The sequence below is a fragment of the Myotis lucifugus genome, unplaced genomic scaffold, assembly GCF_000147115.1.
Source record: "Myotis lucifugus unplaced genomic scaffold, Myoluc2.0 scaffold_342, whole genome shotgun sequence".
Lineage (NCBI taxonomy): Eukaryota > Metazoa > Chordata > Mammalia > Chiroptera > Vespertilionidae > Myotis > Myotis lucifugus.
In genome coordinates, this window is record NW_005871390.1 from 1,023,947 (window position 1) to 1,041,103 (window position 17,157).

Sequence of the window (17,157 nt, forward strand, 5' to 3'; positions counted from 1 at the left end):
GCATATAAACAGAAGCGGCTGGCAGGGAAGGGACAGTCCAGCTTTAGGTCAGCTGGGCCTGCTTGGCAGAGTTTGGGGTGGGTGGCCATAAGCTTCTGAGAGAACCGGAGCCTGGAGGGCACAGGGTTTGAGGACTTTGCTCAACCGTGCTGGGGGCACAGGCAGCTGGCCGGGGCTGACTCTATCTCAACCTGGGTCGGGTGCTCCAGCCCAAATGGAATTGCTTTACCTCCTGCGCTCGCTCCCCACCGCATCAGTCCAGAAGAAAACGCTCCTTTGCAGGACTGGGGAAGGATCCCGCATAGACCTTCGCGCCCATCCCCCCTGTGGTCCCTGCCAACAACGGGATGACCTCCTGGGGAGCTCCAAGCATGCCGTGTGCCTATGGGGCAGCTGAGACCAGGCTGGGGAGCTGCGAGGCAGGTTCCAGAGCAGGAGAGTCGCCAGGAGGAGTCAGTGCATCCTAGGCCCCGGCCGGCACACTGCGGGGGCTGCCAGGGGCAGGGCCGGCTCGGCTCCGTCTCGAGGCCCCGCACGGGTCCCGGAGCCTCCGGAAGCCTCTCTAGCTAACGCGCCCGGAGCCCCGCTCGCCGCACTACGCAGGCCGCAGAGACACGCCCCACGGCCAGAGCGCGCAGCCGCACTCCGGCCGGAGCGCCCTTCCAACCCCGCCCCCGCCGCGCGCGTGTGGGCGGGGACGGAGGGGCGGGCCCTACGTTGGGGGCGGGGCCTGGCTTGGACCATAAAGGCGGAGGCGGCGCTGCGCGCGAGACTCCACTCGGCGGCGGCGGCAGCCCTGGTGGAGGGCTCTGCGGTGGTGGTGGTCGTGGCGGCAGCGGGACGACTCCCCGCGCGGTCCGCGCCGCGGGATCCGGGCTGCGCGTCTCAGTCGGCGGAGGCGAAGGAACAGCGCCCCCGCCCCGAGCCCGACGCCAGTGAGTGCGGCCCAGCGACCCCGGCCTGGCCTGGCCCCGACTCGGGCGCGGGGATCGGGCCCCGCGGAACCTCGCCGCCTGGGCCTGTACTCCCGGTGCGCCGACCGCGGCCACTCTCACGCCCTTCTTTGTCTGCCCCCGCCTGCAGGGTCCTCTCCCCGGCCGCCCCCCGCCCCCGGGCCGCCCCCCGGGCCCTGCGTCCCCTCCCCCGCTGGCGGGGCCCGGACAGAAGATGGTGCAGAAGAAAACAGCCGAACTTCAGGGCTTCCATCGTTCGTTCAAGGTGAGGGCCGGGTTGGTTTGGTGGGCACCGCGGGCTGGACTACCTGAGTGGCCGGTGGGAGGGGCGCGGAGCTCGCCCTCAGGATCCCCCAAGCCTGGTGCCGGTCCCCCGCGTTGGTCTCGGCCTTGGGGCTGCCCCAGCCGTGCGTGCGCCCACAGTCCAGGCTGATGGGCCCCGAGGTCTCAGGTCTTCCCTCCAGGAACCCTAGGTGGGGCGAGGGGCCCTTGTCCGTGGGGCCCTTGGTTGTGTGTCCCCTGCAAACCTCAGCCAGGTGTCTAGTGCTGGGTGGGGCGTCAGCCGGCTACAGGCCTGTCCCCAGCACCTTGAAGTCTGTGAGGTCCTTCCTCCAGAAAGGCCAGGCAGGGTTGCAGGTTCCTCCCCCGACAAACACCCCTCCCAAGTGGCCTGCAGAGTAGGGGTGTGTGTGGATCGGATGACCCCCAGACATGCACCTCCCAGGCCCAAGTCCTGTTTCCTGTCGGAATGGGAAGTCTCTGAGGGGGCCCCAAGGCTTCCGAGTTCTAGTCTCAGATGAGCAAGTCTAGGGGGGTTTGGCAGGTGCCGGGCCGGCCCCGTGCGGCCTGGCCCAGGGGAGGCAGTGATGTCAGCAGCCACCCCACCCGCCTGCTGAGTTATGTAATGGCTTTCCTGGGCCTCCTTGGGCAGGAACCTGTTGCCCTGCAGAGGAGGCAGGACCTGGGTGTGTGTGTGTGTGTGTGTGTGTGTGTGTGTGTGTGTGTGTGTACAGGCAAGTCGGACACCAGTGTGGGAGGAGCCAGCCTGGTGTGTTTGGGTTAGAATTCCCAGGCCTGTCCAGCCAGCATTCACCTGCCAGCGCCCCACCCGGTCCTGGCACCCTAGCTTCCACTCCCGGATAGTGACAGCCTTGGCATGTCCCCCAAGTGGCCAGGGCTGGGTGGAAGGGTGGTAGATCCAAGATGTCACTGGCGGTGGTCTGTTAACTCCTGGGACTGTGTCTGAGCTCAGACAGGGTCAGTGGGCAGGGCCAGCTCTGCGGTCAAAGCATACTCAAACTTTCTGGATGGTTCCAGCTGCCTCCTGCCAAGGCCTGCTGACTAAAGGCCCGAAGCCAGCCCTGGGCCTGGCCCGCCTACACTGCCTAGGCCTGAAGGCTGGTCTTTGCAGGCCACCCAGGAGCTGTGCATGCCCTGTGCTGAGGGGGGACTGTGGGAGCCCCAAGGGAGGGAGTGGGGACATGGGACAGGGAATCTTGGCTCTAAAGTGGCCCTCCAGGGTCCAGCTCTTCTGAATTGGGGTCTGGGAGAGGTGTATGGGATTGCTGAGGAGACCCAAGTTTGGCCCCTTTGGGTCCTAGAGCCTTTACTTGATTGTTGGGAGCAGCTTCCTGATGTCCACTCTCTATCCTAATCACCCCCTTTTGTGGCCACCCTGGAGCCACTCCTTCCAGGTGAAAGGACGGAGACTTATCAGAGCATTGATTGCAGTCCTCATGGGAGCCAAACTCCTCAATGGGCAAGGACAGGGACTGGTGGGTGAGCATCAGCAGGCTGGCTTCAGTGCTCCCTTCCTCCTTCCTCCCCTGCACTTCCTAGCAACTATCTGCAGGATGGATAGGGAGGCTAGGAGGGCCCGCCTGTTTTTCAGCTGCTCCTTCTGACCTCTGCCTGCACCCTCTGCAGCTGGCCTGGCTTCCGGGCCTCCTGTCTGTAGGAATCTGGCCTGGCAGAGTGGGCCCCTCCAGGTCTTCCTGGGGTTCTCCTGGAGTTCCTTTTCTGTTGGATAATTCTCCTGTCACAACCCCAACCCCAGCTGTCACAAGGCCCAGAGAAGGGCAATGACTTGGCCCAGGTCACCCAGCATTGGCCATAGCACCACAATTATGTATGTATACAGGCTCCCTCTATGCCCACCAGGGCCCTGGCTGCCTGGTCCATCGGGATGTTGGGAGCTAATTAGAACTAACTTCTAAAGGAACCTGGCCAGGTCTCAGTGTCCCTCAGCCTTTATTGGAGGGACTGTCAGCCTTCATACAAAATCTTTTGCTCTGCAGAAATGGCATTTATCCTAACAGCCTTCTGTTTGCCCCATAGGCGATTTCTCCAATCCCTGGCATGCCTGTCATCTTTGGACAGGATATAGTACCCTCTCCCCAGTTTTGGGGGCCATCCAGTGACATTGAGCAGGCCCCACTTTAACAGGGCTGGTTTCTTCACTGGGTACTAGGCCTGTGGGGCTCACTCCTGAGGGTCTCTGTGGATGAACAGGACAGTGCAGGCTGTGGCCCAGGCAGAGAACAGCCCAGTGTTCATGCTGGAGCCCATGGATAGCTTTCCTGTAAGCCTCTGGGGGATTGGTGAGATAGGAGAAAGAGCAACATAAAGCAGGGAGGGTGATGGCACCCCTTGACACAGGAAGGGCTGAGCCCACAAGGCCGTGGGAAAGCAGGCAGGGCAACTAGCGGGGAGCCCCGCCCTAGAGCTCGTGACTCACCCCCCACTGACTGCTCTTTTCCTTTGATCTCCAGACTGCTGTCCCCATTCTGCAGGTGAACAAACCAAGGTGCCACAGTAACTTGCACCCCCTCCTCCCTGCACAGCTACACCCTAACCTTGGTGGCCCCAAGGGCCCTGGCTGGGGGTAGAAGGGCTATTTCTTCATGGTCAGGCGAAGCCAGGCTTTCTCCCCCTTGGCATATGTACACAGGGCTGGGTCACTCTGTAAAGGGGCCGTTCTGGCAGCATTACAGCCTGAGAGCTCTCTCTTCTCTACTACAGGGGCAGAATCCTTTCGAGCTGGCCTTCTCCCTAGAACAGGCCCACCCCGGGGAGACTGACTTCAGCCTGGAGTGCCCAGCCCGCCCTGGTGAGGGGCCTGGAAGGGAGGGGACTGTGGGTGAGGGCCAGGTGGGGCCTGAGAGCCACAGAGGCCAAGTGGGCCTCATGCCCGGGTCTCCTGATGCAGATATGCCCACGAGCCAGCCCATTGACATCCCAGACGCCAAGAAGAGGGGCAAGAAGAAGAAGCGGTGTCGGGCAACTGACAGCTTCTCAGGCAGGTTCGAAGGTGAGTGGGCAGGGCAGGGCTGGGGATAGGGGAAGTGACTAGGTCGCTCAGGACAGCTCTCACTGCCATCTCTGCTCTCCAGATGTCTACCAGCTACAGGAGGATGTGCTTGGGGAGGGCGCCCATGCCCGTGTGCAGACCTGCATCAATCTCATCACCAACCAGGAGTATGCGGTCAAGGTAAGCACAACACCCTCATCTGTCCCCTTACCTCTCCCCAGCAGTGCCTGAGATCTGGCATTCAAGCTCCTGGACTCATCACTGGGGAGAGCCAGTGTCTAAAAATGACCCCTAGAATCCAGGTCAGCCTGGGCTGAGCCCCCAGGGCCAGGCTGAGGTGGGACGTGACCATGAAGTTTGGCCCCTAATGCAGGTGGCCGCGGACCTGGTGCCAGAGTGACCACTGAGAGTGGGATGGGGGTTGAGAGGGCTTTGGTCAAAGCTAATGTTCACCTGCTGGGTTACTTCAGGCTGGTCCCCAGGCATAACTAGTGCTTTACCCATATTGGTTACTAGGATTAAAAAGCAACGCCATACTTAGGGCCCAGGGGTCTTAGCATTTAGGAAGACCAGGGCAGAGCCTCCTTCATGCCCATGTGGCCTCTGACCCAGGGTCCAGCCTGGGAACTGTGGCCCTGTGACCTCTGTTGTCTGGCTAGACCATTGAACCCTGCATTCCAAGAAACCTTCCAGGCTCCTCTCGTGACCCTGCATCTGAGCTAGGTGGGCTCACAGGAGGCTGGCTGCCCAGGCAGGGAGGTCAGGCACTCCCTGGCAGGCCAGCTGACCAGATGCTTCAGGCCCTGGTGGAAGTCCAGGGACAAAGGCAGCTGTGTCCCTGCCCCCTGGAAGCTCCCAGGTGGAGTGGGGGTGATGGTGCGGGAGAATTGGACACTAAGAATGGAGCACCTTCTGAATACCTGGTGTGTCTCTGAGTAGCCTTCTCCTAAGGACCTGCTGGGCAGCCTGGTTTACTGTCACCGTTTGACAAGTAGGGAAATTGAGGCTCTGAGTCACACTGTGTCTGACCTCCCAGAAGGCCATCTCCCTCCCCTGAGGGACTGCAGTATTCTCTAGGAAGTGGGGTCCTAGTCAGATTCCCAAGGGACAGGATGAGTTTCAGTTATTGTAGAAGGATGTGGCTGGTGGCTTTGTCTCTAGAGGCCCTGGAATCTGTTTTTTCTGTCCCTCTTCGGGACAGGTGTGTTTGTCACTAGACAGGTGGGCATGCATAGGCCCAGGACTTGGAGGTCAGTGGACTTGTGTGCCTGCCTGCTGCAGGGGCCTGGCCTGTGGAACATACTACATTCCCTTCCTCCAGGCCACCGTGGTGCACAGGAAGCCCCCGGCGTAGGTGGTGACCCCGCCTGTGCACTCACCCAGCAAAGGGGGCCGAGGCACCTGCTAACTCCACCTCTCTCTGAGCAACGTTGCTGGGGGGCATTTGGGGATGGGCCCAGAACTCTCTAATTCTTAGAGCTCCTGGGTGGCAGAAAGGATTGGGGACGTTGGTGTGTGTTGGCTTCCTGCGGCTCTGGGGTCTGGGAAGCTGTGTCTGCTGGTGGGCGGGGGGGCCAGTCTGGCTGGCCTGAAACACCCAGGCTCATGGGGTCACAGACATCTACCCAGACTGGGTTGGAACTGGGGAGGCAGGACTTGGTGCAGAAGCAAGTGGATATGGCATGGCTGGCAGCCAAGTGCCTAAGGTCCCGCTAGTCCCCTGGATAGTGTGGGAGTCAGTATGGTGGCCACCAGTCTCCTGGTCATGAAGGGGAGGTTGCTTAGTCCAAGGGAACCTCACATTGTGAAGGGGTATTTTGCTGGACCCGAGGCTCCAAATATATCTCTGAGGCTTTTTTCCATCAGGAGTGGATAGGGCTGGCTCCTTCTCCCTGCCTTTCCTGTCCCACTCACTCCTCTCTTGGTGCCGCTTAGGAAATACATTGCCCACCTCTTGTGCTGATGCTGCAGTTCTGACTGGCAGATTCTGGGTCCCCATAGGAGAACTCAGCCACCTTTCTAGATCCTAACGGTCTAAAGCTTTAACAGTTTCAGGTGTAGTGCAGGGAACGTTTCTGGTGGAGGCCCCTTGGGCTGACCCAGCTGCTGTGTCTCCCCACCCCCACACGTTTCAGATCATCGAGAAGCAGCCGGGCCACATTCGGAGTAGGGTTTTCCGGGAGGTGGAGATGCTGTATCAGTGCCAGGGACACAGGTAATGTGACCCACCCTCAGCCCGAGCCATCTTTTAGTGGATGAATGGGCCTGAATGTCTCTACCCCTGGTGAGCATTTAAGGCAGGGGTGGGGAACATTTTATCTTCGAAGGGCCATTTGGCTAATTATAACATCATTCATGGGCCATACAAATTTATCAACTTAAAAATTAACCTGCTGCCTGGCTGGTGTGGCTCAGTGGCTGGGCATTGAACCGTGAACCAAGAGGTCATCGGTTCGATTCCCTGTCAAGGGCACATGCCCAGTTTTCAGGCTCCATCCCCAGTAGGTAGGGGCATGCAGGAAGCAGCCAGTCAGTGTTTCTGTCTATCCCTCTCCTTTTCTCACTTTCTAAAATCAATAAACCATATTTTAAAAAGCCTGCTATATTTGGTCAAACATTTAATTAATTCATCCCTAAAGCCTTGGCAGGGCCAGACCAAATGATTTCATAGGCTTTAAACAGCCCGAGGGCTGGATGTTCCCCATCCTGATTTAGGGAGTTCCCACTGTGTCCCAGGCCTTTGTGAATGGACCCAGTGTTAGGCTGGCAGTCTGAGGTGGGCAAGATGGAAGCAGCCTGTGGGCCCAGTCCCAGCCTTCCTGTGGGCAGGGGGAGGTGTGTATGTGTGTGTGTGTGTGGGGGGGGGTGTAGACCCTGAACTGGGCATGTACAAGGGCCTTAGGAAGTCTCACTCCTGTTCTGCTCCCCTCCCCCATCCTAGGAATGTTCTAGAGCTGATTGAATTCTTCGAGGAGGAAGACCGATTCTACCTGGTGTTTGAGAAGATGCGGGGCGGTATGTGGGGCCTGGGAGACACATCCAGCTAGGTCCTAATGGGCTACGGGCTCAGAGCCACCTCGGAAGACCTATCAGAGGGTCCCGTACATCAGAGGAGGCTTGTGGGCTCTGAGCTTCCTGTCCACACAGCAGCTCGGGTCAAGGATTTTGGGTCCGAGGAGGCCAGAGTGGAGGCTTCCTTACCAGGTGGGAGTGGGTGCTGGGCAGTGGCCTGGGGACACAGGGGTTATTCTTACATGTTTTTTTTCTTCCACTATGACCTGGCCCAGGCTCCATCCTAAGCCACATTCACAAGCGACGACACTTCAATGAGTTGGAGGCCAGCGTGGTGGTGCAGGACGTGGCCAGCGCCCTGGATTTCCTGCACAACAAAGGTGGCTGATGGGGGTGGCTGCTCAGGGTACCACCTACTTTTTGCCATCCTGCCAAAGATGCTTAGGTCCCATGGATGTCCAGCCGTGCCCCCAGTACAGCTGCCCGGGACTCCCTAAAGATACACCCATCCCACCACTGACTCCCTGATGGTTCTGCCCACAGGCATCGCCCACAGGGACCTAAAGTTGGAAAACATCCTCTGTGAGCACCCCAACCAGGTGAGGGACCCTGGGGGTTGGCCTTCCCTGCGGGATGGGCCCTGTGCGGGTTGGACAGGACCTCCAGCCACCTCACCTCATTTCACTGCTGCTTCCTAATCCCCTCCCAGGTCTCCCCCGTTAAGATCTGCGACTTTGACCTGGGCAGTGGCATCAAACTCAATGGGGACTGCTCCCCCATCTCCACCCCGGAGCTGCTAACCCCAGTGAGGACCCACGGGGTCAGGGGCGAGCTGGGAGGGGCGGGGCGAGGGGACAGGATTACATTCTGCCCAAAGAAGTGGTTTGGGACCTCCAGGAGAGATGTGGGGTGGGGCAGCTTGTAGTCTCCGTGCTGGGGCCTTGAAACTCGGGATTTCGCTTAGCAACAGCCGCTGATTGGCCCTTCGGCTGTGATGGGGCGGGACCACGGTCAGGCAGGGCGGGGCGAGCTTCCAGCACCTGTTGATTGGGCAGGGCGGGGGTTGGGGCGGGTCTGTGGTCAGGTGGGGGCGGGCTGGCATCTGCCGTCAGCCTGTAATTGGCCGAACAGAGCTGTCAGTCACTGCGGCTCAGGCTCAGGTGACTGGGCGGTCCCTTGCCTCACATTACACTGGAAAGTCCCTGACAGTGGCGCCCCCTCCCCCATGGCATCTAGTCATCACCGCTCCCCCTCTTCCCCGCAGTGCGGCTCTGCAGAGTATATGGCCCCTGAGGTGGTGGAGGCCTTCAGCGAGGAGGCCAGCATCTATGACAAGCGCTGCGACCTCTGGAGCCTGGGTGTCATCCTCTACATCCTGCTCAGTGGCTACCCACCCTTTGTGGGCCACTGCGGCAGTGACTGCGGCTGGGACCGCGGTGAGGCTTGCCCGGCCTGCCAGGTGCGCACCCCCTGCCCTGTGCAATCCTTAGGGCCGGTCCTGAATATTGACTGCATCCACAGAGGAATGCTGGCCTGCCTGACCTTCCTGGGTTTCTTGGGGTGTAGGTCTCCTGCCTTTCAGCATAGAGCAGTTTGGTCAGGGAGCTGTGGTGGGGTGAGGCCTGTTTTCTATGCAATATTTGAGGCTCAGGATTCATGTGTATCCTGGAGTCCTTAGGAGGTCGGCTCTCCTGATCTTCTCTCTTTTTTAAAAAAATAGATTTTTATTGATTTCAGAGAGGAAAGAAGAGGGAGAGAGATAAAAACATCAATGATGAGAAACATTGATCGGCTGCCTCCTGCACGCCCCCTACCGGGGATTGAGCCTGCAACCCGTGTGCCCTTGACCGGAATCGAACCTGGGACCCTTCAGTCTGCAGGCCAATGCTCTATCCACCTAGCCAAACTGGCTAGGCCCCCCCAGACCTTTCTTCCTCTCCTTCCTTGGCCCCTTAGGGTTCCCCATCCTGCCAGCTGATCCCAGGGCCCAAGTTCCATCCCTGTCTGGGTAGTAGTCTGGGGTCCTTGCACCTGGTTCTTGGGCCACAGGTCAGGCCTGGGGCTCTGAGAGAGCCTGTCACTTAGTGTCCAAGCTCCCTTGGGGTCCAGGCTTGCCCATCAGAGATCAGGACCTGGGCCTCGGCCCTTTTGGCTGCAGCCAACACCTCCTGCATGTGTTCCCCAGAACATGCTGTTCGAGAGCATACAAGAGGGCAAGTATGAGTTTCCGGAGAAGGACTGGGCCCACATCTCCTTCGCTGCCAAAGACCTCATCTCGAAGCTGCTGGTTCGAGACGCCAAGCAGAGGCTAAGCGCTGCCCAGGTCCTGCAGCACCCCTGGGTGCAGGGGGTGAGTGCCAGCCCCACTGGGGGCAGCCGGGCATGGGGTCCTTGCCTCTGTCCAGTCTCCAATGGGCCGGGGCTGTGACTCTGAATAAGTGTTGGAGAACCCTTGGGGCCCAGGGTCAGGACTCCTTGTTGTGATGTGGGTCTGGAGGTCAGTCAGTTATCTTCTGGGCGCCCAGGCACAGTTATGAAATCTTCCCCATCTGCTGGCAGGAGCTTGGCAAATCCCTGGCCTGTGCCCTAGAGGCAATGGGATCTCTTCCTGCCTGGCACAGAGCAGACGGGTGGGTGGCCAGCCTCGGACAGGGCTCCATCCCCTCCGATCCCAGAAGAGCCTGGTGTTTGTCCTTGCCAGTGGTCATCCAAGCTGGGGCCACCAGGGTAGAGGGCCCTGTGGGGAGAAAGGACTGCTTGCTCAAGGTAGCCAGTAGAGGGGGCTCTGAACTGCTGGGAATATGAGGAGACCCATGGATCGAGAAGGGAAAGGGGCTGGGCTGGGAATGGTTAGGCGGGGTGGTTGGTGAGCAGACAGGCCTGGGGAGCCACTGGCACCCCCACCACAGGCACCTGGGCTGCAGCATCCTGTTTGCCCCAGCTTCCAGGCAGGTGTTCCCCTTAACCCTTATTGGTGTCAGAGTCATGGGGGATCTGGGAGGGTTGGCCCTGGGCAGGATGGATGAGCCTGGCTGTGTTCTCTAGACCCGCTTCTCTGGTCTCCTTGCAGTGCGCCCCAGAGAACACCCTGCCCACGCCCATGGTTCTGCAGAGGTGAGGCCTGCATGGGGTCTCGGGTTGGAGAGGGGAGGTTAAAAGTTAAGGTGTTTAAAAAATGCAAAATAAGTTCTCTTTAAGTTGTAGGGGAAGCCATTCAAGAACTGGGTGACCTTGTAGGTCCCAGGCCAGGGGGCGGGGGAGCTTGGGGCCATAGCCCCTCCTCCAGGGCACTGCACAGACCCTGGGGTCCTAAGGGAAGCAGAGGGTATACCTGGCAGCCACCTCTCCTTCCTTGGTGACTGTCCCGTCTTGTCCCCAGGAACAGCTGTGCCAAAGACCTCACATCCTTCGCAGCTGAGGCCATCGCCATGAACCGGCAGCTGGCCCAGCGCGAGGAGGATGCGTTGGAGGAGGTGGGGCAGGGCCAGCCCGTGGTCATCCGAGCTACCTCACGCTACCTGCATCTGTCCCCACCATCCCAGTCCAAGCTGGCCCAGCGGCGGCAGCGAGCCAGCCTCTCTGCAGCCCCCGTGGTCCTGGTGGGGGACCATGCATGACCCCTCCCTTCTGCTGTACATAGGTCACCCCCTCCCCCATCAGATCTCAAGATTTTTTTTAAGCTATTGCCAGCCAGTGACCAGCAGGCTGTGCAACACCCCCCACTCCCACCCCCCCTTGGGTTCTGAGGTGCTGTGCTCAGCTCAGCTCAGCTGGGGGGTATCTTTTTATATAAAGTTTTTGCTGTTGGGTTTTCCTTTTTTTTTCTGTCCCCCACCCCCATTTTTTTCCTTTGAATGGTGTTAAAAGTAAACAGGCACCCTGGAGAAGAGCAGAGGGCACATGTGCTGCGCATGCCCCCACCCTGCCACCCTGGCCGTACAGGCTCAGCTGTACTGTGAAAGGCCTTGTGCCCATGGTCCCTGCCCAATGTGACTCAGGAGAGGAGGACATTTGCTGTCTTCCAGAGCTGGGGGACCCGGGAACACACCTGCGCCCCTCCCCCTCCCCTGCCCTCAGTGTTCTCAAGGCCACACTAACCCTGCACCTCCTTTCACCCGAAAGGCACCCTGGTGGCCAGGGGAGTCCTGGGTGTGGGCAGGTGGAGTGAACAGCCACCCACATGGACCCCACCCCACCCCTAACTAAGAACCTTAAGTTGCAGCTGACGGGGAGAAGCTGCACCCATTACCACTACTCCCCACCCTCTCCACTGGGGACTCTGTCTACCTGGGGCGGGGGGATGGGGCACTGGAGGAATGGGAGGGGCTGGACTGGCACTCGTCAGCCAACATGGGGGACCCGATCCCCCACCCCGGGCACCCCAGTGCCCCTTCTCAGGGCTCAGTCTGACCATGGCCACGTCCTGCCCCCTGTCGACCCTTGAGTTGACACGGAAGCTCTGCCAGCCCTGTCTCCTCCCCTCCGTAGAGCCAGGGCTGACCCAGGTTCCCGATGAATCCCCACCCCAAAGGCAGCATTCCTGCTCTGCCCACCTTTAGGGGAATGGCCTCCCTCAGGCACCCAGGAACCTCCCTGTCCTCCCCACCTCCCCACCCCAGAGTCCACGTCAGATGTCTAGTGACTTGCTGGGCTCAAGGAGACTCTGACTCCCCTCTTTGTCCTTAGGTGGGAAACACTATGCAATACAAGCTTCCTCTTCCTTCAGGCACGTGTTTCTGCCAGTGGGCGGCCCCCCAGCCCTCTTCAGGGCAGCTCGGCCTGGGCTCTGGCTGGGTCTTTCAGGCAGGCCAGCTGGAGAGCCCTCTGGCATCTAGTTTTCATCCTGTTTCATTAGTATTTTAAGAACATCAGTTGACTTCCCTTTCCTGTTCTTGAAGAATACTTGAATGTCAGGGGGCCTTGGGGTTGGGGGGCTCAGACACTGCCTCCCCCAAGTCTTGTACAATGGTTGCAGTCTGGGGGCTGATGCCTGCCTGGCCACCTGAATCTGTGGACCGGCCTTTCCAAAGACCCCAGGGTGGGCGGCCACCCCCACCTCCATCATTTCTTGCCCATTAGTGATTCCAGGTATCACGACTGGGAGTTCTGCCTTTCTGTAAAAAAACTGGGCCTCGCTGGCTACAGGCGGTGTGGTCAGTTCAGTCTGGAAAGCTGACTGTGAGCAGCATTTTCTTCTCAAAGGTGGGGCAGCTACTTACTCTCCCCCATCACATCTCCATTGCAACCAGGAGGCTGGCCAGAACCGTCACTGTGAATGAGGGCCTGGGCCCCAGGGAGTCCCAGGCTGCGAGGCTGCTCTGGTGCTGAGGGAAGGGAATGGCAGTGTTTCCATGTTAATATAGAAAAAAAAGACAATTTTCTTTAAAAGTGGGGGAAAGACATCCAAGCACTTTAACTCCACTGTACCAGGTAAACTGATACAGCTCAAAAGTTTTCCTTGACACCAACTGTCAATGCCGGAATTTTGTATTCTGTTTTGTAAGGATTTAATAAAACTCTTAAAAACTCCTTCTGGTTTTCTGTTGCTGCATAACAAGCTGCCCCAGACCTAGTGGCCTCAGCCATTCAGTGACAGTGGTGCTGTGACCTAGGAGTTGGGACAGGGCATGTGGGGTTGGCTTGTCTGGGGATCTGTGAGGGTGGGGACAGGCTGTCCTTGAGTGACCCATCCGTGTTGGCCCCGGGGGCCCTCTGTGACAGGCTCTCCCTGGGCATCATGTTCGAGGCTCACCCGCATTCGTGCCTGCGCTTTAATGCTGTTCATGGCCGAGTAATGCTCCAGTGTCCGGATGGAGCACATTGTGTTTATTCATCTGTCCGTGCTACCAGGTTTGGCCACAGTGAACCGTGCTGCTATGGACAGGTGCACAGGTTTTCATTTGTGGAAACGGATGGAAGACATTTCACATGTGGATGTGTTCATTTCTCCGGGGTGGACACACGGAAGGGATGTGAGCAGGGCAGAGACCTGATCCCATGTGGAGTGTGGATGGGGTCAGAAGGACCCAATATACCATTGTCACCCCCGAAGCCAGTCAGATGAGGGATGACAAGCCTGGTGGGGGCGGTGCCCAGTAGACCACACAATGGCAAACAGCAGGTATGGTGAGGAGGTGACGGCCAGCATCTGGGGACAGCCTGGACGCAGGGTGAGAAGGGGGCGCTCTGGGCTGTCTGGAGAGAAGGCAGCCTGGCAAGGTACGGGCACTAGGGATCCCTGCAACATGAGGTGCAGTAGGTCACCCCTCCTGTGGAGGAACCTGAGATCAGCAGGTGGCACACCTTGTACTTGGCCCTGGACACTCTTGAGCCTGTGCCCTGCCCCCTGCATTTATTTGCTCAGCTACCTCCTAGCCCAGCCATGGGCAAACTACGGCCCGTTTGAAATGAATAAAACTAAAAAAAAAAAAAAGACCGTATCCTTTTATGTAATGATGTTTACTTTGAATTTATATTAGTTCACACAAACACTCCATCCATGCTTTTGTTCCGGCCCTCCGGTCCAGTTTAAGAACCCATTGTGGCCCTCGAGTCAAAAAGTTTGCCCACCCCTGTCCTAGATCCTTCCTCTCAGACCCCACAACTACCCTCTCCTGAGCCAGGCCACCACCAGCCCCTCCAGGGCGACAGCCCAGCCTGGTCTCCTGGCCCCCACCAGCCCCCACAGGTCCCATCTCAGTTCCCCCAGGCCCCTCGCTTGTCCCTTTCCCAGCCTGGCATAGGTGTGTGGGCAGGGAGGGGTGGCTGCTACATGCCACGCCACCACACTCTCAGGCGGCACAGAGCCCTGCCCAGCCCCAACAGGCCATGCCAATGACCGCTCCCTGCCCCCTGCCGCCTGCCAAGTCCTGCAGCCAGGCACAGCCTGTTCTCTGAGCCTCTGCTGTGGGTTGTATTTTGGTGGTTTCTTCTGGGTAGATCCCGCCCTTCCACCTCTCTTCCGGGAGCAGCAGGAAAATCCTGGAACTGGAGCCCCTGGGAGCCTTTCCCAGGCTGGTGACTGGCTGCCCTGGTGCCTGGGCCCAGGCTCCACCTGGTAAATGGAGACGCCAGCTTGGGCTCCCCAGCTGCCCCCAGGCACTGGCCTCACATGCCCCTGCACAGAACTGTCAATCACATCTGTGATGGGAAGCTGCTCCACACTCCCCTTGACAAGACAGTGGCAATGCTGATGTTCAATGCTAATAATAGGAGGAACCGGGGGGGGGGGGCCTATGGGAACTATTTGCACTAATGGCACAGTTTTCCTGGAAACCTAATGCTTTTTTTAGCCCTTGATACCTGCCATAACTCAGCTGAGAAGGACTTGAGAGATAAGGCCGTGATCCAGAGCTCAGCCCCAGACCTGGTCTGGAGGAGGCGGGGGCCTCATCTGCTGCTTTTTGCAGGATATTGCCCTGGAACTTGAAGTCGGGGACCTGCTTTTGGGAAGAAAACACGACCAGCGGAGTCGCACTTCTCTGTCCTCTGGATCTTGTCTGACCTCAGGCAGTCTGGAGATTGGAAGGAGCCCTACCCATTGGAGCCTTTCTCTATAAGACAAGACAATATACAACTGGGAGTCCAGAGAGCAGCCCCGACCAGGTGCAGAGCTGGGGTTTTAAAGGCTGAAACCACATCCTGATAGACAACCGTGCAGGGCAAGAACAACATGCCCTCCATGTTTGAGAAAATTACCAAGAAATTGGTCAAAGAGCTCGGAGACCGACAGCTCAGACCTGTCAAATGCTTGGTGAGTGCCACCAAGATACACCGGTTTTCTCTAATACAGAAGAAGAAGGCTCGCTCTCAGTTTTGGAAACGACCTGATGAACCACTTGATGTGTCCCTCATGCACATCCTGGAACCAGGTTCTTCGGTCCCAGATGCTGCTGTGGAAGTGCTTGCCGCCTTCAGTTACACCGTGGTCAGGAAGCAGCAGGCGGCTGGGAGCGTGAATGCTGGGGCAGAAGTGGGCATCTCAGGGGGGACTGCTGTGTGCCTAGGGTCCTCCTTCCAGTACCGGATTGTCAGCACCCCACATGAAACCTGGACAGAGCTTCAGAAGAGGAAACTGCCGGACTCAGAGCCGGCCTTCCTGAAGCAGTGCCGGGAGGCAGGGGTGAATCTGTATGTTGTGACCGACACCGTGGAGCTGCTCAACAGCCCTGTGCTGCAGGATTTTAGCAGCAAGAAGATCTCAGGGAAATTCTCCAACTTTATGGATATTTGGGTCAAGGGTAAAGCAGAGGCAGAGGGGACCGAAATGAGAGAGAAGAAGCTGACTGTGCCAAAGGGCTCGGTGCTGGCCTATAGGAGGAAGCAGCTGGTTTTCTACAGCAGAGGCTGGGACATTCTTTACACCGCAGATGATGGTGATCAGAAAACCTTTCCAGTACCCCCAAAACACATGCCCCAGTGGGGGTGGTGCCCAGGTGCATCCCACACCCCAATGGCAGATGGTGAAGAGCCAAGGGTTTTAGCACGTCCTGTGATACCTGCCACCCCTCAAAAGGGTTTCAAGCTGCTACAAGTGGAGGTTTCCCAGGAGGTAGAAGCGGCCAAGCTCTCAAAGGACATGCAGAACGTTGTGTTCTCCAACCTCCGGGCCATGCTTAGGGACTGCAAGGCTCTTCAGGACCTCATGGACAAGCTTGAACAGGAACCCTTCGGTCATTTGGATGGCCCTGGTGGCACCATCCTGACTGAACTGCGAAAGGACTCCTGCTATCCAGAGGTTGGCTCAAAGTGCCTCATCCTGTACCTGCTGGAAGCCTTAATGGTGCTGAGTGACATCCAACATGAACTGCTGGCTCAGTCCATGGAGAGGAGGATCCTCCTTCCTCAGCGGGACCTGGTGAGGAGCATCCTGGAGCCCAACTTCAACCGCTTCCAGAACATTCCCTTTACCCTCCAGCCTGAGCTCCTGGCCCCACTCCAGGAGGAGGGCTTGGCCATTACCTATGTGCTGCTGGATGAGTGTGGCCTGGAGATGGAGCTGAACAGCCCCAGGTCAACCTGGGACCCGAAAGCCAAGGAGCCCCTGTCTGCCCTCTATGGGGCCCTCTTCCTGCTGAACCAGCTGGCTGAGGCCTGAGCCCTCCTGGGGGGCAGGCCAGGGAGTCAGTCCAGTGCGGCTAGTCAGGCCTTGTCCTGTCCTTTGCTGTATCTATTCCACAAATAAGTGATAAGTCTTTGTCTTTGATTTATTTCGCTTAGCACAAGACCTTCAAGGTTTGTCCATGTTGTCATGAACCACAGGCGACTCTGGCTGCTGCGTGGGGGGATGGGTTGGAAGGTGGGGTGCCCACGTGGATGTAGGGAGAACATTGAAGGAGTTTCTCTAATTGCCCAGGCACCCAGTGGTATCTTTTAAAAGATCAGTGGTATATCGTAAGAGGTAGGAGCTTGAAAAGTAGATATATTTAATTCTGGTTGAAATAGCTCCCAGGAATACTTGGGGGATAGATATGTAAACTCATAGGATCCCATCCTTGTGCTTCATCTATTGCAGTGGTCGGTAAACCGCGGCTTGCTAGCCACATGCGGCTCTTTGGCCTCTTGCGTGTGGCTATTCCACAAAATAACACTTGGGGTGCGCACGTACAGTGCGAAGTTGACTTAAAACTTTAAGTAAAGTTTATTAAGTTAATTTTAGGGAACGTTGTGGAGTGAAAGAAGATGTAGTGACGAGGATTGAGAAAGGTATGTTGAGATGGTTTGGACATATAGAGAGGATGAACAAAAGGAGATAGACGAAACAAGTATACAAGACGAGTGTGGATGGGAGAGTTGGAAGGGGTCGACCTCAGTGAACGGACCTCAATCAGATTGAGGACGTTTTTAGCGAAGGCCAGCTTAGGAGTACCCTAAGTAAGTTAA

General features: G+C 58.0%; 1 protein-coding gene and 1 pseudogene across 17 annotated transcripts; both read left to right on the plus strand.

Moving 5' to 3' along the window:
• Window positions 1–398: 398 nt before the first annotated feature.
• MKNK2 (MAP kinase interacting serine/threonine kinase 2) lies at window positions 399–12,804 on the plus strand. 17 transcript variants are annotated; one of them, XM_014466526.2, is made up of 16 exons: window positions 803–935; window positions 1,084–1,218; window positions 2,648–2,732; window positions 3,725–3,759; window positions 3,975–4,062; window positions 4,162–4,263; window positions 4,346–4,443; window positions 6,399–6,478; window positions 7,205–7,278; window positions 7,551–7,655; window positions 7,819–7,874; window positions 7,985–8,080; window positions 8,540–8,734; window positions 9,461–9,625; window positions 10,346–10,389; window positions 10,655–12,804. In XM_014466526.2, exons 2-16 carry the CDS (start codon window positions 1,168–1,170, stop codon window positions 10,890–10,892), a joined length of 1,512 nt encoding a protein of 503 aa, XP_014322012.1. In that variant the 5' UTR covers window positions 803–935; window positions 1,084–1,167; the 3' UTR covers window positions 10,893–12,804. The 17 variants fall into 17 exon arrangements, with proteins under 17 accessions (XP_023620462.1, XP_023620455.1, XP_023620464.1 ...); XM_014466527.2 differs by having other exon boundaries at window positions 2,648–2,728; window positions 3,725–3,745; XM_023764692.1 differs by lacking the exon at window positions 2,648–2,732 and having other exon boundaries at window positions 785–935.
• Window positions 12,805–14,585: 1,781 nt separating this feature from the next.
• Window positions 14,586–16,480, plus strand: LOC102439057 (annotated as a pseudogene).
• The last annotated feature ends 677 nt before the right edge of the window (window positions 16,481–17,157 follow it).